Below are 21,679 nucleotides of genomic sequence, written 5' to 3' on the forward strand. Positions count from 1 at the left end.
ATTCCAGGAAAGCAATAGAGAAATCATCCAGATGAACAGAGAATAAAATTTGAGCAGGAAAATAAAAAGTAGCTGCAATGTGTTATTATGTATTTTGATCCTAACACTCTAATGTAGAGTTAAATCCAGGCTGACAGAGGCTGAAACGTGTTATGACACTATGCTTGATATTCAACAAGTTAGTTTCAAGTCTCTTTTTGACAAGTAGTTGCCACCATTAAAAAAACCCAAAACCAACCAACCAACCAAAACAAATCAAAAAAGGCAACAAAATAACATTTTTGCTATTCGGGTGTGGTTAATTGGCCCAACTACATACAACAGTGCCTGGAATCAAACTCATGAAGCATATCCCATTTCTGAGTTCTTTGATATTCAGACTTAAGCAATAAAAAAGCCTTGCATAATAAATTTCCATTGCAGTTGCTCTGTTCTTTATATATCTCCTACATGTGAAGTATTTTTGCCCAGAAGTTAAAAAGAGCTATTTTCACATGCAATAAAATCACTTTAAAATATCTATTTCCCCACCTTATATGCGTTGGGGGAAAAAAAGAAAAGTTTTTTAAAAAGTTTTACTGAATTTATCAAATATGTTCCTTCAGTAATGTTCTTTCAAAATTTATCTTCCAAATGCCCTATTTCTTAATGCATCACTCATGTTTGATTTATTAACTCTCACCTTAGGCAATAGTTTGCAACAGAAAGTATATTTGCAGTAAAAAGTCAAGTGTGTAAGGGAGACTACTCTGAGATTTCTTTTCCCCAGAGTAAAGCTTCATGGTATTTTCTCCGTAAAAAAAGTTCTAATGACAAATAATACAGAATGTAAATTCATTTTTTACTGCTTCACCATTAATAGAATGGTGAATTTCTCATTGGTTTTCATGAGTGCAGGACTGAGATAATAAATTTCCTTTTTGAATATGTAAGACTGTGAATGGGGGATTTTAAAATAGAGTATTATTAATTGATTGAAAAGCATGCATACTACCAAATTCCCTCAAAGGAATGAAAAACTGAAGATACTTTCCACAGAAATGCTTGAAAAATAATGTCATTTCCTATCTCCACTGCTGTAATATTGAATTGCTACCACAGACCTATATCGGTTTCACAAAGTCAGTTTTACACAACTGAGGCCAGCTGATTGTAAAAAGGAACAATTAGATTTTAAAATACATTTTTATTTATATATATATATTTATATACATAAAAATATAGACACACATACTATTTAAATTATAAGGAAAAAAATTCAATTCAGGGATGAAATTTTTAGCAGATTGGCTTTTGAACAGTTAAGTAAAGGAAAAGTTTGATTTTACACAGAAGGGTTTTTTTCTGATTGCAGGTACAAAATTTTTACTTTGTGCAACTTGAAAAGTTCAGTTTGGCCAGTTTTCCAATACAGTCAGAATTGCTTCAAGTGAAACAAGAACCACTTATGGGAAAAACACATACGAAAGAATTTGAGCTCAACATACAGTTCTGAGCTGTAAAGAGTTTTTTGCATCCTTAATCCTTTTCCTACAACTTGTGATCAGGCTGAACTCAGCTCATGCTATTTCTTACTTCATTAATGCAGAGGATTTTTATGGTGATACTGATAACAGCTGATCTCTATAAATCCATTAGTTATGTGAACATCCAATTACATAATCAAGTGAATATAGATATGACTGGAAAAATGTCACTAGATAGATTAACTCAGGTTCACTGATATAGAAGGGAGCTTTTAAGCAAATGTACCTGTAGAAAGAGAAGAAACACCCAGACGCACATGCCATAGCACACACTCTAAGGATTAAGATAACCCAACATGTCTTTGTGACACTACAGTTCAAATTTGAGACTGGCAATTGCACTGCATGAAGTGTTTTAGAGGAGTACTTGGCTTGGGAAAATTAGAGACATTAGGTAATCCTGCAGACTACAATTAGAAAGTGTGGAACCTGTGTCCTGTCACGTTCTTTCACAATGCTGGATATCATAAAGGATCTACAAGACAATGTTACACGAACACAGTTCTGCAGAGATCTTGGAAATATTCATTCATTCATTCATAAACTGATAAATTCTCCATCAGAAAAAGGTCCTCATACCTGTCAGTTTTAGTTATTCTACACTTGTTAGGATCATCTTTAAGAAAGTGCAGGGCCATATTGCAAGAGTTAGATTTCATCAGCATAGTCCTAAAAAGATGGATTTAAATAAATTTGTGTAGTTTTTTTTCCAGATTGAGTATGTTTGTACAGTTAATACCTTTTCTTCATTCCAACATCAATAAATTGTAAGCATAAACATTTACAGCTCTTGACATGCACAAGCAATAAATCCAACTCATACTTTCATTTTTGAAGTAATTATTTCTGCCAGATCTACTGCTTTCTGGCACAAAAAGATAATTTGTAGATTTGGGGGTGCAGGGTGATATTGTCACTACAGTGTGGCTGTGGAGTTAGAATGGCATCGTAAATAGCAGTGGAAACATGCAGGCAAAATGAGTTAAGTAACCAGAGTGCAGACAGATCAGTCCCAGTGTTTTACAGTCATCAGAAGTGCTTTGCATTAGTGTCCCTGACCTGAATTAGGATTTTTCTGCTATACTTTGTATTACATTAAAATGCTCTACTCAAATTACATCGTAACTGAATTATAAGAATGCAGAGTATACTTGTACTTCGGGCACTTCAAGATGCCTCTCACAGTTTGAAAGATCCACTGACATCCCTGTTCTTTGGGTTTAAACTAGTGAAGACCACTATCAATGGTATTTAATTTTTAGAAGATTTAGAGCACCACACTGTGTTTTCAAGACAATCATATAACTTCAGGTTTGCCACAGGTGTATCAGGTATTTGTGCATGTTCAACAAAGCTGAAGGAAGAGTCAGCAAAGCATAAGAACTGTTCTTTAACCTCCAAACCCAGCATTTCACGGAACACCCCATGCCTACGACATGCACAGAGAAATTCAGCGATTGACTGCATACACAAAATCCTTGTGTTCATCAAAATTTCTCTCTCTGTAACCGTCACCAAGGAATAGTATTTTAATCCTTCAGCTTGATTTCCTTCAGTTAGGGTGTCTTTTACAGGAAGATAATAAACAGGAAGCACAAATTGTTTTAACTACACTTTTAAATTACTTACACTGTAAATACAGAGTAAAACCAAATCTATTCTGTACATCAGATGATGGGCATATACATATACTTTCACCCAGATCTGCATGTGTACTATTTCATCAAAACCATTTGCTTGGAATCAAATTCCAGATAGCACTTATCCTGCAACAGAGTGATCAGGTTTTTTATGCCACAATGAATTTCTCCCACTCACTTACTTCCTTGTACCAGTTAAGACCAGAAAAAGCTTGTTCAAGCCCTTCACTACTACTGCTGTGAAATGATCTTAATATTTCAGTGGAGGATCAGAAGTTATTTGTGGTATATTCCCAAAGTACTCCTCTTCTAGGTTACACTCCACAGTGGGAAAAATACAGAAAAGAGCAAATACATGAGGTAAAATATTAACCATTAAAAGATTACAACCAATGTTCAAGGAGAGTGAGTGTTCTCCACAGAAATGAAAAGCAGAGTCACTATGTGGAGATTTCAGCCCTTATCCCTGCCAGTAGCTCCTTCAGCCATTAATACTTAGCTTTACTTGGTAAACAGTAATCTTCAAGAGACAAAGTGAAATATTCTCTGTTTGGTAGCCAGAGTACCACGAGAGTACATGGATTGTAAGTGCGTGATAGTGTATATTCTGCAAATGTAGAAGGCCACTAAAATTTTAAGTAAATTTTAAGAAAATCAGGGAGAGGAGGAGGGAGGAGACACGGAAGTGGTATTAGCAGCATTTGTAATCCATTTTGCCATGGAAACTGTTACTTTGTGGAATCCCAGTCTGCTGTGAGCAGAGGTTACTAAGAAAAGAAAAACAGACAGCTGTTAGAAGGCTATCAGTGCAATTCATAATGGTAGTGATAGGAGGGTGATTAGCTCACACATCCTCTTTCCTCTTTATCATTAAATCATGGCATACTGTTAACGTTGCTTTTTCATAAGTGATTACTGCAGTTTTCCTACAGAAAACTCTGAGAGATTAGTTTAGAATGTGTAAAGAGAAAAGAAGAAAAAGAACACCAATACTGTGCATCCTTTAATAACAGCCCATACTTCAATAGCTTGTGCCACTTTGTTTACCTACTGAAATATATCCTTGAAGATTGAGTATATACACTTAGCATTTGGCAGCTGCCAAATCATGGGAGATGTTTCCCACTAAAACTGTCACTGCATTAATGTCAGTAAGTACATTGGAAAATATAGATTCTTAAAAATAAGGTTATGTTTTTGCTTCCTCTGAATAGGAAGTAGTGTAATCACTCATTCTACAAGGAACACTACAATAAAACACACCAAAGGTAAAGGACTAGTTAAAATTAACCGATCTCACTGACTGAACCAGACTCTTCTTTATACAACCCTGTCCAACAAACTTCTATGTTTAAACTTCTGGTAATAAGCAGAAGTTTAGAAAAAGTCATATTAGTGGAGCTGCCACCCATTCTAGGCCCATACACCATAAATAACCCTCCAATTCCATAAGTGTACAGAAATATATTGTATAGATAAGTACTTGAGGGGAAGAGAGACACCGTAGATAACTGGATTATACAAAAAATTGTTTCAGCAAAGGCTTCACATGCACGAAGGGAAAAACTGAAGTCAGGATGCTGCTAGAAAAATATGGCAGTACATATATAAATAAGCAACTGAAGTACACTTATTTGAAGAAAGAAAAGTCTGCTGAGAAGAAATGTTGAAATAAAGTTCAAACATGCTTATGAACAAAAAAAGTATATGCAGTTGTGCAACAAAGGATATGTAGAAGAAGTGAGATGTGTCACTTCTGAGATGTCACATTATTCTTTAGCAATAGCAGAACAGTTCTCAAACTGAGGACTGACTTCTCAGGGAGGGACAGAAATTGTGCCACAGTAGAGATTCACTGGTGGAGGAGAACAGGGTTGGTGAGGGAGGTTCAGTAGGTTGGGTAGAGCAGGGACTTCATGAAAACGAGACTTACACTGTACTCATCCCACAGTGAGCAGTCCACCTCCACAACTCTGGAATAGCCTAAGTTGTTCTATATAACTAATGCACATCTTCTTCCCTTGCCAGTCCCTGCAACAGTTTTCTCTTCTAGTCTGTATAACTATTGCATGAGTTGTACTCAGACTTGAGTACAGAAAGATGAAATATATACTGGCAGATCTGAGGGGAATGGAGGAAGGAAAAGATGTTACTGTTGCTTCAATATAATCAGGAGGGGAGTTATTTTCTGTACAATATTGGGAGATTGCAACATAATTTTTCTTTTGGATGTCAGTATTTTGTTGTGACAAAGTTCAGAGAGAGCGGTTTGTTTGGTGCACGAGCATTTGATTAAAGGTGAATACAAACAAGTGAACTGAGACATGAATGCTTAACAGAGATGTGAACAAGGCAGAAAAGAGAAGAATCATTAAAAATCTCAATTTTACAGAAAGGGAGTTAAAGTGAGATGGAAGCCTTAACCTGAACATCAAGGAAGTCTTCCCTACCAAGATGCAAATTTGAGAATAGTCTTCCAATGAAAATACCAAAAGCATAGATGCTTCTTATTTTGCAGTGTAGACTGTCCAAGCAATATGAATATGATTCTGCATGTAAAGGGGATAAACGAAGAGGTTTTTGTTTGTTGGTGGGGGTTTTTTTATTGGTTTGTTTTTAAAAATCTTTTAACATGAGTCATTCAAAGCCAAATGAGCTTTTGGCTGAACACTCTATATGTTCCTCTAGTTTTATATAAAGAATATTGAACAAATAGAGAAAAAAATTATTTTTAAATATTAATGTAATATCTTTCATATCCAATTCTAATACTCCCTTTTATATTTCAGGGTGCAAGTTGAATTTTATATGAACGAAAATACATTTAAAGAGAGACTAAAGCTCTTCTTCATCAAAAACCAAAGATCAAGTAAGCAATTGCATTAATTATTAAGCATATTTGTGACACTTTGACTAACATCCAATTCAATTGAAGGCAACAATAGGGGTTTTGGAATTAATTGCTGGTTTTTAGCTGGAGAATCAGGTTTAAGAAAGCTTCAGGAGTTTCATCCACAGGGAATGCATTATTTATTGCACTGACATAGACACACATGGGAAATTCATCTTAATTCAAGTGCCTAAATAGCAAAGAAAGCAGAGAACTACCTCTGCTAGTAAATTATGTGGATTGCTATCAGAGTACCAAATTAAACAAAAAAACCAATAAAAATCTCCAAAACAAAGTAGTCAGAATTACTAAATTCAAACACTCCTTCTGCTTATCTTGGCTCATGTCCAAATACTCAGAAACAGAATCCCCCAAAATATAATCTCCAAAAACCCACATCTGACATAGTCACCTGCTACTTATTGAAGTGTATTCATTCAATCCTCCTTTGAAATTGGAGGAATCTGTTGCCCAGTGGTACGAGGGGGCTGATAAGTAAAGATATTACATCTTAGTCTGTATTTGGTGAGAGTACTGAAACCCTGCCTTCACAGATTAAAGATGTACGTGCTGTCATTGAGAAAACTGTCACTAGTATCAGCATTTTTTCAGATAGTATAACTAAAATCAAACTCAACAGGTTCACCAAAGATTTTTTTGCATAATATCACATGGTTTTGTCAACCAGAGCAGTCAATTCTAGAATTTGTTTGAGTTTTCTACAGAATACCATTCTCATCTAAATCACGTACAGGCCAGTTGCTTGAAATATCAACTGTTTTATTCATTATTTTTTCTGGTTTAAACTGATGAAACAAGCCTTCATCTATGTCTAATGTCAACTTAGCTCTCACTCAATCTTCTGCAAGCAAATGTCTAACCAAGTTCAAACAATGTATGAAAAAAGAGAGAAAGATGACATATTTGTATGACTTGCTTGTACTTGCCAAAATCACACACTGTATTATCACAGCCTAAAATAAGTCTCAAAGGGAAAAAATAAGTGAAGTTTCAATTCAGTAGAGGGAATAAAAGATAACCATCACTGAGATATAAATTATTAACAGTATATTTTGGCTCAACTCCTAAAGCCAGCTGCTATTGAAATGATTTTGCTAAACCCCAGAAATGTATTCGTGACTTATGAAAAAGGAATAATGGAAGGTGATTGTAAAATTCTCATCTGGTAGCTCTGTCACTCTGTTTAGATCAGCTCTCTAAATCTGACAATTAATCTCCAAAAATGCTTGCAAGGAAAGCATCAAGAGTTTATTACAAAAGTGAAATTCACAGTCAGAACTAGTGAAATATAATGTATCATCCTGTACTTAAAAATGCCTGCAAAAATAGCAAACACTTGTTCAAACCAAGCAGGAAACATTAAGATTTCACATAGTTATATTTAGTTCACAAAACAAATAGATTTTGAACTGTTATTATCAATTTTTCTGTTAAAGAAAACAAGAGTAGGTAACAACTTGGTTACATGCACACAGTGAAATTACATTCTCATTAAAAAACAAATAACTGAATAACAGTGTATGATTGATGTAGCTGAATCCAAGTTTCTGGCACCCATGTCAAAATACAGAGATATTCTGTGCAAATGACCCTGCTACTTGAAAAATCTGGCTGTGAATGAAGAAAAAGAAATTAAGTCAAGCAGACCATGTTGACAGCATGTGAAATAGAGAACAAAAATAGACAGCAAGCAAACAGACATACGAAATGCCTCCTTTGTAACAGAATAATAATTGAAAATCTATTTTAAGTGCCTTCTCTGGTGATCGTCCCCCTCCTTGCCACATTTGAAATCCTAGAGCTTCGCGACAGTGGAACACGTGCTTTGCTTCCAACTCACAGGTGACATCCCCAACTATGAGGCTACAGAAGATACTTTTATTAGTCTGACACTAATTCCCAAAATTTTAGCAAGGGTAACTACATGTGCTCCCTCTGGCAGCACACTCTGTTTCTAAAGGCTAAGGCAAACAGAACTAGGAGAGGTGACCTTTTGAAACAGGACAGACTTGAATCCTGTTCTTTCATATTTTATATTTTAATAACTGACCCCATCATGGTACAGGACCTATACTATTGCCTCACTTTATATCTATCCCCAGCCATGATATGCACTCTATAAGCACACTGACCAGAACCCTGAGATGAAAGCAGGCCTCGAGTGAAAACCCTGCCTCACATTCTGGGAACAGCCATTCCTATGGAGAGATCCAAAGCCTGAGTTCTAGATCTATCAGAGCTAAGGTTTGAGGGTTAAGAATTTAAGGAAGCAAGCAGGAACACTGGTCCCTTGTACTGATGTAGTTTTTAATCAGAAAAGCACCATTTTCTTGTGGCATTTAAACCAACATAAAATTTCAAATGATGATTAGAAAACAAGCGTTTCAAACCAAGATTAACATTCACAGAGCTAAAACAACAGACTTCTGTACTCATCAAAGAAAGTTAGACAACACAAAATTGGTAAGGAAAAGAATTCCTGGTAGGCTTTTTTTGTTTGTTTAGGGATAGGTTTTGGTTTTTATTTTTTAAACATTATCTGCTTTTCTAGTTGTAATAGCCTAGTTGTTATGGCAACCATTCATACTCCAGCAGACTTCCACAAAAGGGTTAGGACAAACAAACAACTCATGTTTTCTTCACTAACAGTTCAAAAAAGCTGCAAACAAGGATCATAGCGCTCCCTAAGTCAAATAATAGGATGACAACACCCTACACACATTACTTACTTCCTTCATGCAGCCTCTCGTTCCACTTACTACTTCACTCCCTTCACTGTTGGGGAATAAATTGCCTGTGGCTAATTAGTCTTGATAGGACAACAGGAATCATTAGGTTAATGTTCTCAAATCAAATTGCCAGTAACAGCTGTGGGACTTCTCATGGCCCCCAGGATTTTAACCCTAGAATCAAGATGCAGTAAAAATCCATCCAGTTCCTATGTGATGACTGCAACTTCCCAGTTAAAAGTAGTAAGGAGTTTTGTATAATAAACTGTAAGATTTCTTTCAGCAATTGCACCGTAGTATATTTAAGACTCTATTTTCTATTTTTCTGTGTTTGTAGCAGATTTAAGATTTAAAGGGTAAAGAACCAGTAGATATAAGAAGTGTAAGGTCCTGATTTTGACCGAGTAAAGTCAAAACGTATGTAATATATTATAATTATGATTCTTTCCTTAAAAGGGAATGCATGCAGACATAAATAACTATACGGAGTTGAGCAGACCTGCTGAAGTATTTGCAGCACAACAATAAAGCACACTGACTTTACTATGACTAAGTGCAAATGTAGTCACACCTGGGTAAGACTCAGTCAACAGTATTCTGCTTTGGACAGAAGGGTTCAGCTGTGCAGAAGTGGACTCTCAGTCCACAAGATTTTAAAAACAATTAATGCTTAAAGTGATCTCCACCCACTTAACATTCATTAGTCAACTAACAGTTTTAACTTAATTAGTGAATGAAAGCTTAAAACTAAGTCAGGTACAAATATTTACACTAGCAAAAGAATGTACTGAATGTAATAGCAATACTGAGGATTTAAATTCTAATCCTCTAATGACTGCCAAATGGCATGAAAATACAGTGAAGTTCCACTGTTGTAGAAAATGGCTCCAACGAGCCTGTGTGATAGAAGTGTCCATGTGGATCCCTTTAAAGGAATCCTGTCTTTGTGCAGTAGACCTACGTTTGTGGGAAGTACTGTAATATTCTGTGATAGTATTTGTGGTATATCCTTTCAGCTAGGACATTTCAATACTCACATGGTCTGTAGAACAAGTTGTTGATTCAGTTCAGTTGTGCATTCAGCACGACTTTCAGATGTCCTGATTCTTGAATGCATAATGACTCAACTTCAACATTAAACAACTACAGTTAAATATTTTATAAGTTGGGGTATAATTAATATATTCTGTATGTGAAGCTACTGCATGAGGACTTTCAGATATTAATATTTAAATACTTTCCATTGTATATCCTCTGCCTGTGGTTAAAAGTATGTTTTCTTCATGTTTCTATATCTTGCATCTCAAAAAGCGTTATCTAGTTCTGGTTCCCCTTTCAAGAAGGTGGACTTTTAAAACTACCAAAGGCCCAAACATGGCGTTAGTAAAGATGAATGGCATAGAATAGTTTTCAGAGAAATGACTGAGTAGTTATTTATGTTAAAACTGACTGAGATTTCTGGAAGATTGAAAAGTGTACTACGTGTGTATCCAACATGCTTATTCTTGCATTCCTCCATGGGATGTGCCAACTGGCCATGTCAGGGACAGGTTACTGGCTATAAATGGACCTTTGCTCTGTGACCCCATGGCTATTCCAGTTCCTTTTAGTTTTACTTTAAAGGTGGGTGAAACTGTAAAAAACCTGGATTTATTGAATTATTTTCTTTTGTTTTCAAAATAGGTCTAAGAATACGATTATTCAATTTCTCTCTCAAGCTACTCAGCTGTTTCTTATACATAGTTCGTGTGCTCCTGGATGATCCTACACAAGGACTTGGATGGTAATGTTTGGGGTTTTTTGTCATTTCTGCTCTTAAATCATTGTTTAAGTTATAAGAAATAAATTTACAAATACGTGCTTGATATTCTGTCAACAGGGATTTGGTTGTATGTCTTACAGATATTTTGAATGAATTATAAAGCTAGTCTTACACTGTGAATGGAAATAAGAACTAAAATAACAATACTATTTTTTTCACTTTACTGCTAAAATAATCCTGGCTTTTTGCTTAGATACTGTGCATTAGATATAATTGTGCAAACTTATATATTTTGGTTGTATTATTACATAACATTTCTATGTAAAATTGCAAATATCCGATGGCCAGTTTATGTAATAACAGTTCTTTTGGGATTTTACTTTAGGGCCATGAAAAAATCTCCCTGAAAAACAAGACCTGCAAAGACCTGCATTTTACTTTACATACATCTTAGAATGTCTCTTCAATAAAATAAAATGTAGGGTGGAAAGAAGCAGTAAAGGTTTTGCAAATTTTTTCACACTGATGGGAAAGAGAAAATCTGTCCTTTAGGTATATTAAGCACAGCAACTCAGGGGCTTAAGATCTTATATTTAATCATAGTTTTTGGCACTCTGCTATTCTTTTGTCATGAGACCTCTAGTGAGCCCAAATGAGCACGTTATGGTGCAGGTGATGTCTGGGTATGCAGGACAGGTTAGAGCATCAGTATTGCCACAGGTTTACGTTGATAGTTTTGTGTTTATAGGCAAAGATGCATATTCATAGTCATCTGCAGACTGCTGAATTCCTCACACCTTTCCCGACACGTTTGGTCCTGCAATCCAAATGTTTAACAATTCACCAGCCAGAGACTGTATTTATATTTCCTACAGATGTTATTCCCTCATATTGTGTTGTGGTACATTTAAGAGATGAGTTAGTTTGTCTGGCTGAGAAGTTTCAGACAAGTCCTTCTCCATGCTCACGAAGACCCCAGTCCTAGAAGCTATGCCAGACAAATCCATTAATGTCAGTGGTTTTATCCACAGAGATCCTGAGGGCTTGATACCAAAACTGCTGCTTGAATGCCTTCATAAAATGAAGTAATATGAAAGAAAAAATAATTTCTAGATACTGTGTCACAGCCCAATGAAAGAAACTACTCAGTGTGCTGAGATCATGGCCAATGAAAACATTTTTGAATGTTTTTCTTGTTCTTTTTAAAGTGACAAATCCAGGAGGAATGCTTCTCATCAGATCTGTTTCCTGTTTTTCAGAAATGCCTGCAAAAGTTGGTAGATCTCATTTACTCCTTCAGGCACAGCATGTGGTACAGGAAAGAGCTTAAGACATAAAGGATCCTTATTAATGGATATAATTTAGCACCTGTCCACTGATAGTTGTTAAAAATACAGTTGTTGCCAATCTGTGGTCTACAGATCCCTTTCTTTCCCACTGACCTTGCTTGCCAAGGATAAGCAAGGATATTTTTCCTCATTTAGAGAAGTATATATTCCCACCTCCTCACATGACCATTTGAGAGGAGGATTTGTGCCAGCAGTTCAGGGCAAGTTAACCTCATATGTGTATAGCAGCCATTTTTTTTTTTTTTTAAATTAGGAATCACTAATTTTGTACTTGAATTACTGCTGCATTAAACTCCAGCCCTCCTCACATCTGCAAAAGAGGATATCAAGTGGAGTTTGCTGCAGTTTGCAAGTGGAGTCCTGCTGAGAGTGTGGCAGATATATGTGCTCTTTCTATCACAGCCTATCCGTGTGATAAGTTTTCTAGTATCTCTTGATCTTCAGTACTCATTGTATTACTTGGTTCAGCTTTACAAAGCAGAATTTCAGTTGTTTTGTTTGTAAATTAGAACATATTTGAAGATGAATCTTTAAAAAATGTAACCTGAAATGTTTCATAGTCCTTTATCTATAGATGTGGAGCACATAGAGTTGTCCTTTCTAAAAGCTGTTTTACTTTTAAAAACATCTGTATCCATTGCATAGAGTTTCAAACTATTGCATATATTTTATAGAACACTTAATAATGTAATCAATATCCCTTTCCTCCTATATGTTTTTATGACACATTCCCATATACATTTGCTAATGGAAATGGACTTTGCATGGATGGCATGACAACATCAGTAAGGAATTAAATCGGAGTTGTTCCAGCAATCAAAACTACACACCTGGAACAATTGATTGGTAAGTTCCTAATTTACAAAAGCAAACCAAAAGTCTGCAAAATGGTGGGAAGGGGAGGAAAACAGGAAGACAAACCCATTTCCACCTGGAATGGTGATATTTTAACATATAATAGTAACGTTTCTATAACTCTTAACTACTGATTTGAGGTTTTTAGTACTGAGAATTTTTTTAAATAAGGCTACTCTGATTTCCAGTCACACGTACAACTTTTTCATTCTTGTTTGTTCGTTCGTTTGTTTGTTCAAAACACCAGATTTTGATTAATTTCATGTTTATTTTCTTATTATAATGAACAGGTCTCCTATTATTTGGGTGAACCGAAGCTTACCTTTATGGGGATTACAGGTAATATGAGAACGACCAATTCAACGATTTCCATTTAATAACTGTAGATGATATTGATTTACAGCATTGTAGCAATGTTAATGTTGATATTAGCAAGGAAATCTACCTGAGCTTATCTATATGGCTTTACAATATATTTAAAATGTATTGAAGCTTATTTAAAAAGTAGAATTAGAGGGTCCTTCTCTTAGAATTATCAAGCTCTGTTGAGTCAAATAGTCACTGTTTATTCTAGTGATGAGCTTAACTTTGATAGTTGCTTATCAATAGCCTTTGCCATGCTCCAAATGTGTTTTTCTACTAAGAATTACTTAAATTTCCAGAATGTTTATACCATCATATTTTTTCAACATGACTGGGGCAATGCCATTATGATAATTTGTACCTCTATAATACACAGCTTCTCTAAGGGAAGAATCCCTTAATGAAAACACCTTTCAATTCCTTACTTGCATTATGCAGAGTTTGATGCATTTTTGATCTAGGCATTCAGATTACTGTAAAATTTAATTAAAAAATACTGAGATATTTATTTGCTTATGAATAGTCTTATACTAGTAAGTTTATTTGATAAACAGAGGAATTTATACCTATTTTTATGTGTATGCATGTGTAAATACATGTGTATTCATAATAGATAACGTTGCAAAAAAAAATTGCAAAAAAAGATTTATTTTTTTATAGGAAAATATAACCTGAGTTTATATAAAACAGTAATAATTACTTGGAGAAACTGATATACTTTGATTGCATATATTAATCATTTTCCAATCCGTAGCATCTTTTTTAACTCTAGGTAATGATATTGTGAGTGCAAATAGTGCACTCTTCCAAGTTTTCAGTAATAGTGAGCATTAATTTAAAATGAGAAATCCTGAGGCATGTTTGACTTCACGCTCCAGCTGAATTTGTACATCTTGATAGAATATTCCCACAATATACATTAAAATACAAATATCTGGTATACAAAGTAAGTTTTATAGTTATTTAATATCTATGAAGCTCTAAGTATTTTTTTAAACTATTTTCATATTTGACTATTTAAATATTTTTTAATTACTTAATACATACACCAGCAATGTCTAGGACTAGAGTCTAAATAAAGGCTGGTAAGTTGATCTCAGCTGCATTTAAATATTAAAATCAATAGTGATTCATCTGTATAACTTTTCAATTTTCTGCTTCAGTTTTTAGCTTCTTGCTAAATGCTGTTAGCTGAGATATTTTCAGAGGATGCATGGAAAACCAGTTTTATATTATCATTTATTTTGATTGTAATGCTTAATAGCATATGTTCTGTAGAAGCTACTATTAATACATGTATTTTTTCACTTCACTTAAGGTGTCTGTGGCTGTAATAAGTCTCTTTGAAACTCTACTGCTAAGTTATCTAAGCTACAAAGTAAGTACTTTTACTTTCTCTTAGGCATGATTCATTACAAAAAGTAACTAAGCTAAATGTTTCAATATAAAGTTCATGTGCCTGTGCCCACACTGATGAACAAGCAGCAAGTTGAGAGAAACACACTTCTAGAGGATGGATATTGTCACAGGCAGCCCTGTTTCCTAAATTTATGAGCAAACTCTAATATCTAGAGAGTAAGTCAGAAATTTAATTTTCATTATTTTCCATTGTCCACTGGCACGTTGTAATTTAAAAACACGTTCTCCAACGTGATCTTTATTCTTTGATACTGATTTTTCAGTTGCACAGTTTTTTTCTGTCTATCCATAATGTGTTGCACACGATTCCCACTGATGTCAAAGTGGTAGCTACTCAATATGTCTAACTCCAGTCTCAGGCCTCTAAAACTGCACACCAAAAAACTAGGCCAAGACAGTACTTAAAAAAAAAATAAATAAAACTATGAATATCTACATTCTTGTGTTATCCATCTCGCTGACGCTACTGGAACATCGTTGCAAAATGCCTTGAAATCACGTGAAGTGAATACAATATATTTTTGTATTTGCATTCTCCTTTATGTTTTTCCAATGTTTTTATTCAGTTTTCATGATTTCATTTTCATATGCTCTGTCCTAGTGAGTTTTAGGTTCTCCGCATTTTTAGTACCTTCAGCAGAAAAGTACTAAAATCATTTACCAAGGAAAATACAAAAAGATCTGGTTTCTAAAGCTGAAAATATCTCGGAGCATCATCTTTTTTTATTATTATTTTTCATATTACTGACATTCAGTAGCTATCAGAGCCACCACTGAATTTAGAGACTTGTTCTTTAGTTTGCTTATCTAGTGATTATGCCATAAATGTTTTCCTTAGTGCCCAATAATGCTAAGAAGCTGTCTAAAAATTATTCTTCTTAATCCTTGGAGCATGTATTATTTAGGAGTTGGTGGTTACAAATGCAAACCAATTATAGGCAGAAACAATCCAAAATTTACATGCAAAGTGGCAAAACAGTAAAGGGCAATCACAATTTGTACTGTTCCTGAGTTTATTGGGCAGCATTTTATCCTTATCCATTCTGCTTGTGATATGCACCAATTTCAGTGAGCAGAGAAGATGAGAGAAATACTGGCAAGTCAACTTCCATGAGAAGTCACTTTATTAGAGTGTGATGGATGTAAAGCTTTGCTGTCCTGATTTGCTGCTTATACCTGTCACAGAAGTTGAGGCAATTTTATGATTGCTGTGTTTCCATTCCCCATAGGGGGAGGATTTATATCTAAGGACTAATCTAAGGAACAGTAAAAGTACTGAAATGCAGTTTTGCAACCCACCTGATGCAAAACATCCTCTTCCCTCTGGTCCTGTTTTCTTAGTTTTACACCAGTCTCACAAAGCCAAGAAGGCTGTTATTTCATCCACTGTAAGACTTTTCTGCACAGCCAGGGTGACCACAGGTGTCCTTGGTTCATGTCAATCTGTGACAGATTACATATTTTATGCCAACACTTTCAAGACTTTTACAATTAAGGTATAAGCCAGAGAATTGGCCAGGAAGAAAACAACAAGAAAAAGATGACTGTGTTTGTATTGATGTGTATTCAAATCCAACATTAGTAGCATTTCACAAATAACCTGTAAAATAAATAAAGCAGTCATTTAAGAGAACCTCTCTGATACCTGGTCGATGACATATGAGAAATGATTCCACATGCAGAATAGCAAGGACACAGTAGTGTATCATGCTACTACTTTACAAAGAATTTGCATTTGTTATTGCCTTTGTACAGGGAGGAATGCAAAGAATGTAGAACTGTGTTATAGTGCTGATCACTTGGATCCAAGAATGAATGGTTTACCATCTGCATTCTCACAGCTTAAACCACTACATGAGGGTTTGCCCTTGGCCAGAACCCTGAAAGATGTCTGCATCAGAAATCTCCGTTGTCAAAACTTGTCACAGACATCTGGCAATCCTGCCATATCACTGGTGCAGAAGCAGTCTTAGCTGCTTTTAGCAGTACCACACATTCTGCAAAAGGCAGATTTGCAGACAACAGGATGCATTTTTATGTGGAAGCCAGAATCTTACAGCTGCACGCATCCCTAATTACCTGGAGCCCATCCACACAGGCATTTTGCCTGCTCAAGTGAATTATGTGACATTTCTTCTCCATAATGCAAAGAAGGAAGCTCTTAACATTAAAAACGAGGAAATTAGTGAAATCATGAAGTGGGTCAGTTTGAAAAATCAGATTTTATTTTTATTATTCTTACCAAAACCTCTCAGTTTACAGCCTCATAATTTCACTGGTATATCTGACTCCCACCAGTTACAATTACATGGAAGATGATAATCCCTGCCCCTTAGGTACAATGGCTTCCAGGTGTGAAAAGTTAGAAATGGAAAAAGAATTCTATATGCTATGGGGTTTGTATTTAATTTCAGTGGTTTTATCAGATAGTTATTTTAACAGGAAAGAATATGTTATTGCAACTGAAAATGTAACGCTGTACTGCAAATTCTTGTAATACTGCCATGGTATATTGTGCACTGTTATTGCTTTACCTATGATGGAGTCTTGATACACAGCATTGGTAAAGCTCTAAGTCACTGAAGTTCAACTACCTTCTTTTTTAAATGTATGGATTTTCATCCCAACATTTAATCATCCACAGCCAGTGCTCAGATGTAGAAAAAAAAGTAGTAGTATCCTCATCCTATTGCTAGCAGTAAGCAACTTAAGAGATTAATACCAGTTTCATTGAAGTGTGTGTGGGAAGACCTCTAATTTCATGTAATCGAGATCAAGTTCCAAAAAGCCCTGAGATGTACAGAAGTGTTTGTGGCAGAAATACAGAACTTGATGATGTAGTCCTAATTCAAATATTAAACACTAGATTTTTTTTCCTTACTTCCCTCTCCAAAACAAATGGCAAAGAAAAAATACTAAGTAAAGATAAAAGATAAATGCAAAGGAAGGAAGGACTCACTATAGAATACTTCTATCTTTCCCTAACCTATCTTCATTCCTCTTTTCAATACTTAATAAATTAATATATTAATAGCAGGATTAGCAGTAATAAAGAGGAATAAATCCAGACCTCTGTGACTACCATGCAAATGCTAATGAAACAAGATTCAGAGAAAAGCTGGTACTTTTTCTTTGGAAAATATGACATATTTGCATATTTTGCCACAAACTTCTATCAGAAGGATGTACACAGCATGGCTCATTGTTCATAACAAACATTGGCATGGACTACAGGGCAGTGGCCTGTGCATAGGGGTAATCCAAGCAGTTGATCTGATGGTAAAATTTTCTGAGCAGGGCATTTCCTTTGCACAGATGTCTCTGCAATTCTTAATGCTGTACTGGGGCTTTGGCTCTAGTTTTAAGGTGTTCCAAGTCAGTAAACAATATGTTAAGAAAAAAACTGGCACAATCAAAAGCTAAAGTGTTGCAATGTAGAATTATAAACCATTAGAGGTTTCTAAGAAAAAGAAGTAGAAACAGTTGTAGATAAAAGAGTTTGCCAGCAAGGTATTCAGTTACTTGTATAAAGATTCACTGAAAAGCAAGAATTATTAAAAAGATAAATTCCTTAGGACAGGAAGCTCATCTCCTTATCTGTGTGCAAGTGTGCACGTAAAAATAAAAGTAAACTGGCCTTTGAAGATTGAAAAAGCAGAGATAGGATGTCTCTGTGTGATTCCAAGGTACCTAAAAGAGCAATAGATGACATCAAGAGCTTATTATTCTCTGAAAAAAATGAAAACTTAATTTAATGAAGCTCTTCATTAGCTGAGTGGATGAGTTGACTAGTTAATGCAATTAGAATTCATTTAAGTTTACTAACTAGGTCATAGCAAGGAAATATATTGGCATATGGAATCAGAGAATTGCTCTAGTAAAAATAAAAATTTAAAAGTATGTGAGGTACATTATGATAAACAGTAAGAAAAAGAATCCAGAGTGGTCCATATTCTATATTCACATTTGTCATATGTGTTTAAATCTGAGATGAATTATCTTTCTGAATTTCAGGTAGTGGGAGAGATTCCATATGTTTCATTGGAATATCTCATATATTTCTCACCAGAACTATATGTAATCCTACTGTGACATTGTGGTTTTTTTTTCCTTTTCTTTCAAGGGAAATATCTGGGAACAAATTCTGAGAATACCCTTTCTCCTGGAAATAATTAATGCTGTCCCTTTCATCATCACGGTAAACATATTTGAATTAATACATTTACACATTGCATTTTATAGCTGCACAAATTTTTTCTGAAGTAAATTTGAATCTTAGATGGACGGCGAGTTTGTGCCTATGGGAACAGAAATTTGTCAACAAGATGCTCTGCTGCTTGAGTGAAGTAATAATACAGATCACTTTCCTCCTTCCTCTCTGATGGAGCACAAACAAAATCAAAGCCCTCTAACACAAACTAGAGCATAATCAATAAAATAAGCCAGCCGATTATAAAAATGTAAGAATCGCTCATGTCTGCAGTGAAAACTGACTGTTCTTATTTTCTCAAGTTATCTTGCATGCAGTTAATCACAAAGAAAGAAAAAATGTTATTTAAAGCCATATCTCACACTAGAAATCCATTAATAGTAAGTATTTTTCCCAAGGGTTTCATTGCTGCTTGAATAGAAAAGCTTTATTCCTCAGAATATTCCTAGAAAAGCTTGTAATTAATTTGTTAATTTCTTTCAGATTTTCTGGCCAGTCCTAAGAAACCTGTTTATTCCTGTATTTTTAAACTGTTGGCTGGCAAAGCATGCTTTAGAGAATATGATTGTAAGTATGCAAAGGAAATAAATATTTTAGAGTTTCTATTTTTTTTACCATATTGTCTCTAGTGGGATTTTGGCAGTACAATCTAACCTTAATAGGAAGCTAACCAGATCTGTATTTAGATTATACAAATGGTCAACCATTACTAAACTGCTTTGCATCAAAATTAGAAAAAAATAAGACATGAAATGAAATCTCAATTAGTATAAATTGTTACTGTGCCAATAAAGGAAATGGCAGTGGATGGTTCTTTTGCTAGTCAGCCATTCATGCACAATTGCAGGGAACTCAACTGTTAGGCCTTAATTGGTCCTTGCAGCCTGTAATTTGTAAGCTAGACATGAGCAGACAGACCTTAAGGCAGCTTGCAATAGTATCAGAATTGTGCCAGGACGAACAAAGAACCAGTTAAATAATCACAGAATCACAGCTGGCTCTTCTGCACCCTTCTATATTTTCAGCAAATTTTAAGTGCATTTGAATGACTGCATTTCTATCAGGGCACTCTATAATTCCTCCATAGAATCAGCTCATGGCTTATTAATTCAAAACCAAAAATAACACCTATTTTCCATTAACACAGAATGATCTTCACCGAGCCATCCAACGCACACAGTCTGCAATGTTTAATCAAGTCCTCATTTTAATATCTACCTTATTATGTCTTATCTTCACTTGGTAAGTGGCCAAAACCCCTTTGTTTTTATTGTATATATTGGCGTTGTTTTCTTTACTCCATGGTGATAAAACAGGCCTTGTGGAAACCACGCATTGAAACAAGATGAGTAACATACTTCAGTGAAAGTGTTAACTAGCACCTGGCACTGCTGGGGTCCAAACACACTGGGTTTGGAAACAGAATGTGCATGCACGGGAAAGGGACTCATTCTCACTCACTCTAGGGAAGGAAATACAGATGATGCAAAAACACAGGATAAAGGAGTAGGGGAAAATTTACATATGTACCAAGAGTTCAATCTCAGCAGAAAAGTCACTCAGATTTGAAGAGTACCAAGGTCACCTTCCTCTGACTGGTGGAACAGAGACATGAAAAGTATGCAACTAACACTTTGACCAAGATTCCCATAAGAAGTACAGGGGATTATTAATAGCTGTTAACAATCCAAATTACAGAAAGTGTAGAATTTATTAATCTAGAATACTGATAGTAGTGGATGGTAGGTTCAAACAACCAAAACGTGTTACTCTGAAGTACATTTTGCTGAAAGACAACAAAAACTTAAAATTTACATGAGTTTGGGAAGCAAGGAGAAAAATCTATGAGGGCCTTAAATACAAATATACTTGGTTAATGAAATTGATGAGCTGCAGATTATTGCAGGCTAGGAAATGATCTGCAGGAAACACCACTTGATTGTCCCATTTTTATATTACAGCTTGGGGATCTCCTTTTAACCAGGGCTGGAGGCAGACAAAGTAGACTCTGTGAGTGGTCTGGTTATAAAGTAGCTCAGTAGCTTACTTAACATTCAGAATCTTCTCAGCAATAGGGCCTGAGAAGTGAGTTTTGTACACAGGGGGAACCCAAGATGGTGCACAGTGTGAAGCAAGATGGTGTACAAGGGGACAGTAAACAGAGATTATGATTCTGTGTGGAAAGGCTAAATGAGCTGTATTTGTTTTGCCAGACAAGATGCCTTTAGGTCAGCACGCTGATAAAGTTTGGTGTGTCATTTTGGAGACAGTGATTTGATTTTCTCTTACTTTATTTCTCTAGCTTGTTTTTCTGATGGTCACTATTATGTGCTGCTAACGCTTTTGGTAATAACACTGTAAAATAGCACTTGGCCTTTTCTAGTCTTGTCCCTCTCAATCCTTTATTCAAGGAGTTTGCTCTAGCCAGCAGCTAAATGAATGGTCCAGTTTTACCCTTTGTCTTAGGGCCACCCACCTGCGTAATGACAAATGCTGCCTGTTCTATACAGTAATGAGCTTTTGTGGTATTTAATTTCCTATTGAATATTATGGCCCTTTAATACAAAATTTGATATGAATAAGGACTACAATAGTTGAACAAGAATGCATAAAACTCTATCCCTGTAGAACTTGGACATTTTTAAATGACTTTAATTTTGCTTTTTAATTTTTTACAATACAGGGTGGCATTGAGTAAATATGCCTACACCATTTTTACCTATCTGCCTTCAATATTTTTGCTGAACTGCTGTACAAAATATGTATCATGGTGACCAACAGGCATTGTGATAACTGCCAGTAAAACATGCAGAACATGGCAAGCTAACCTACCATAATTATGTCTGGGCTCAACAGCTGCGGTTACTTCCTTATTATGGATCATTATTTACTGACCTAGAACTGATCCTGCTAGA

General features: G+C 35.3%; 1 protein-coding gene across 6 annotated transcripts in view; it reads left to right on the forward strand.

The window, feature by feature from the left end:
- Nucleotides 1–21,679, forward strand: part of KCNT2 (potassium sodium-activated channel subfamily T member 2) — a 125,636-nt gene that overhangs the window by 30,042 nt on the left and 73,915 nt on the right. For all 6 annotated transcript variants that reach the window (XR_007627749.1, XM_050306983.1, XM_050306980.1 and 3 more), the window contains exons 2-9: nt 5,956–6,035; nt 10,490–10,589; nt 12,704–12,763; nt 13,063–13,111; nt 14,454–14,513; nt 18,678–18,752; nt 19,248–19,331; nt 19,912–20,006. Coding sequence is in view for 5 of the 6 variants with exons in the window: in XM_050306983.1 (XP_050162940.1) it covers nt 5,956–6,035; nt 10,490–10,589; nt 12,704–12,763; nt 13,063–13,111; nt 14,454–14,513; nt 18,678–18,752; nt 19,248–19,331; nt 19,912–20,006 (603 nt within the window). In the remaining variant the exon portion in view is untranslated. The remainder of the gene's footprint in view (nt 1–5,955; nt 6,036–10,489; nt 10,590–12,703; nt 12,764–13,062; nt 13,112–14,453; nt 14,514–18,677; nt 18,753–19,247; nt 19,332–19,911; nt 20,007–21,679) is intronic.

Source organism: Myiozetetes cayanensis, unplaced genomic scaffold, assembly GCF_022539395.1.
Source record: "Myiozetetes cayanensis isolate MyiCay16 unplaced genomic scaffold, myiCay2020 scf12, whole genome shotgun sequence".
Classification (NCBI taxonomy): Eukaryota; Metazoa; Chordata; class Aves; order Passeriformes; family Tyrannidae; genus Myiozetetes; species Myiozetetes cayanensis.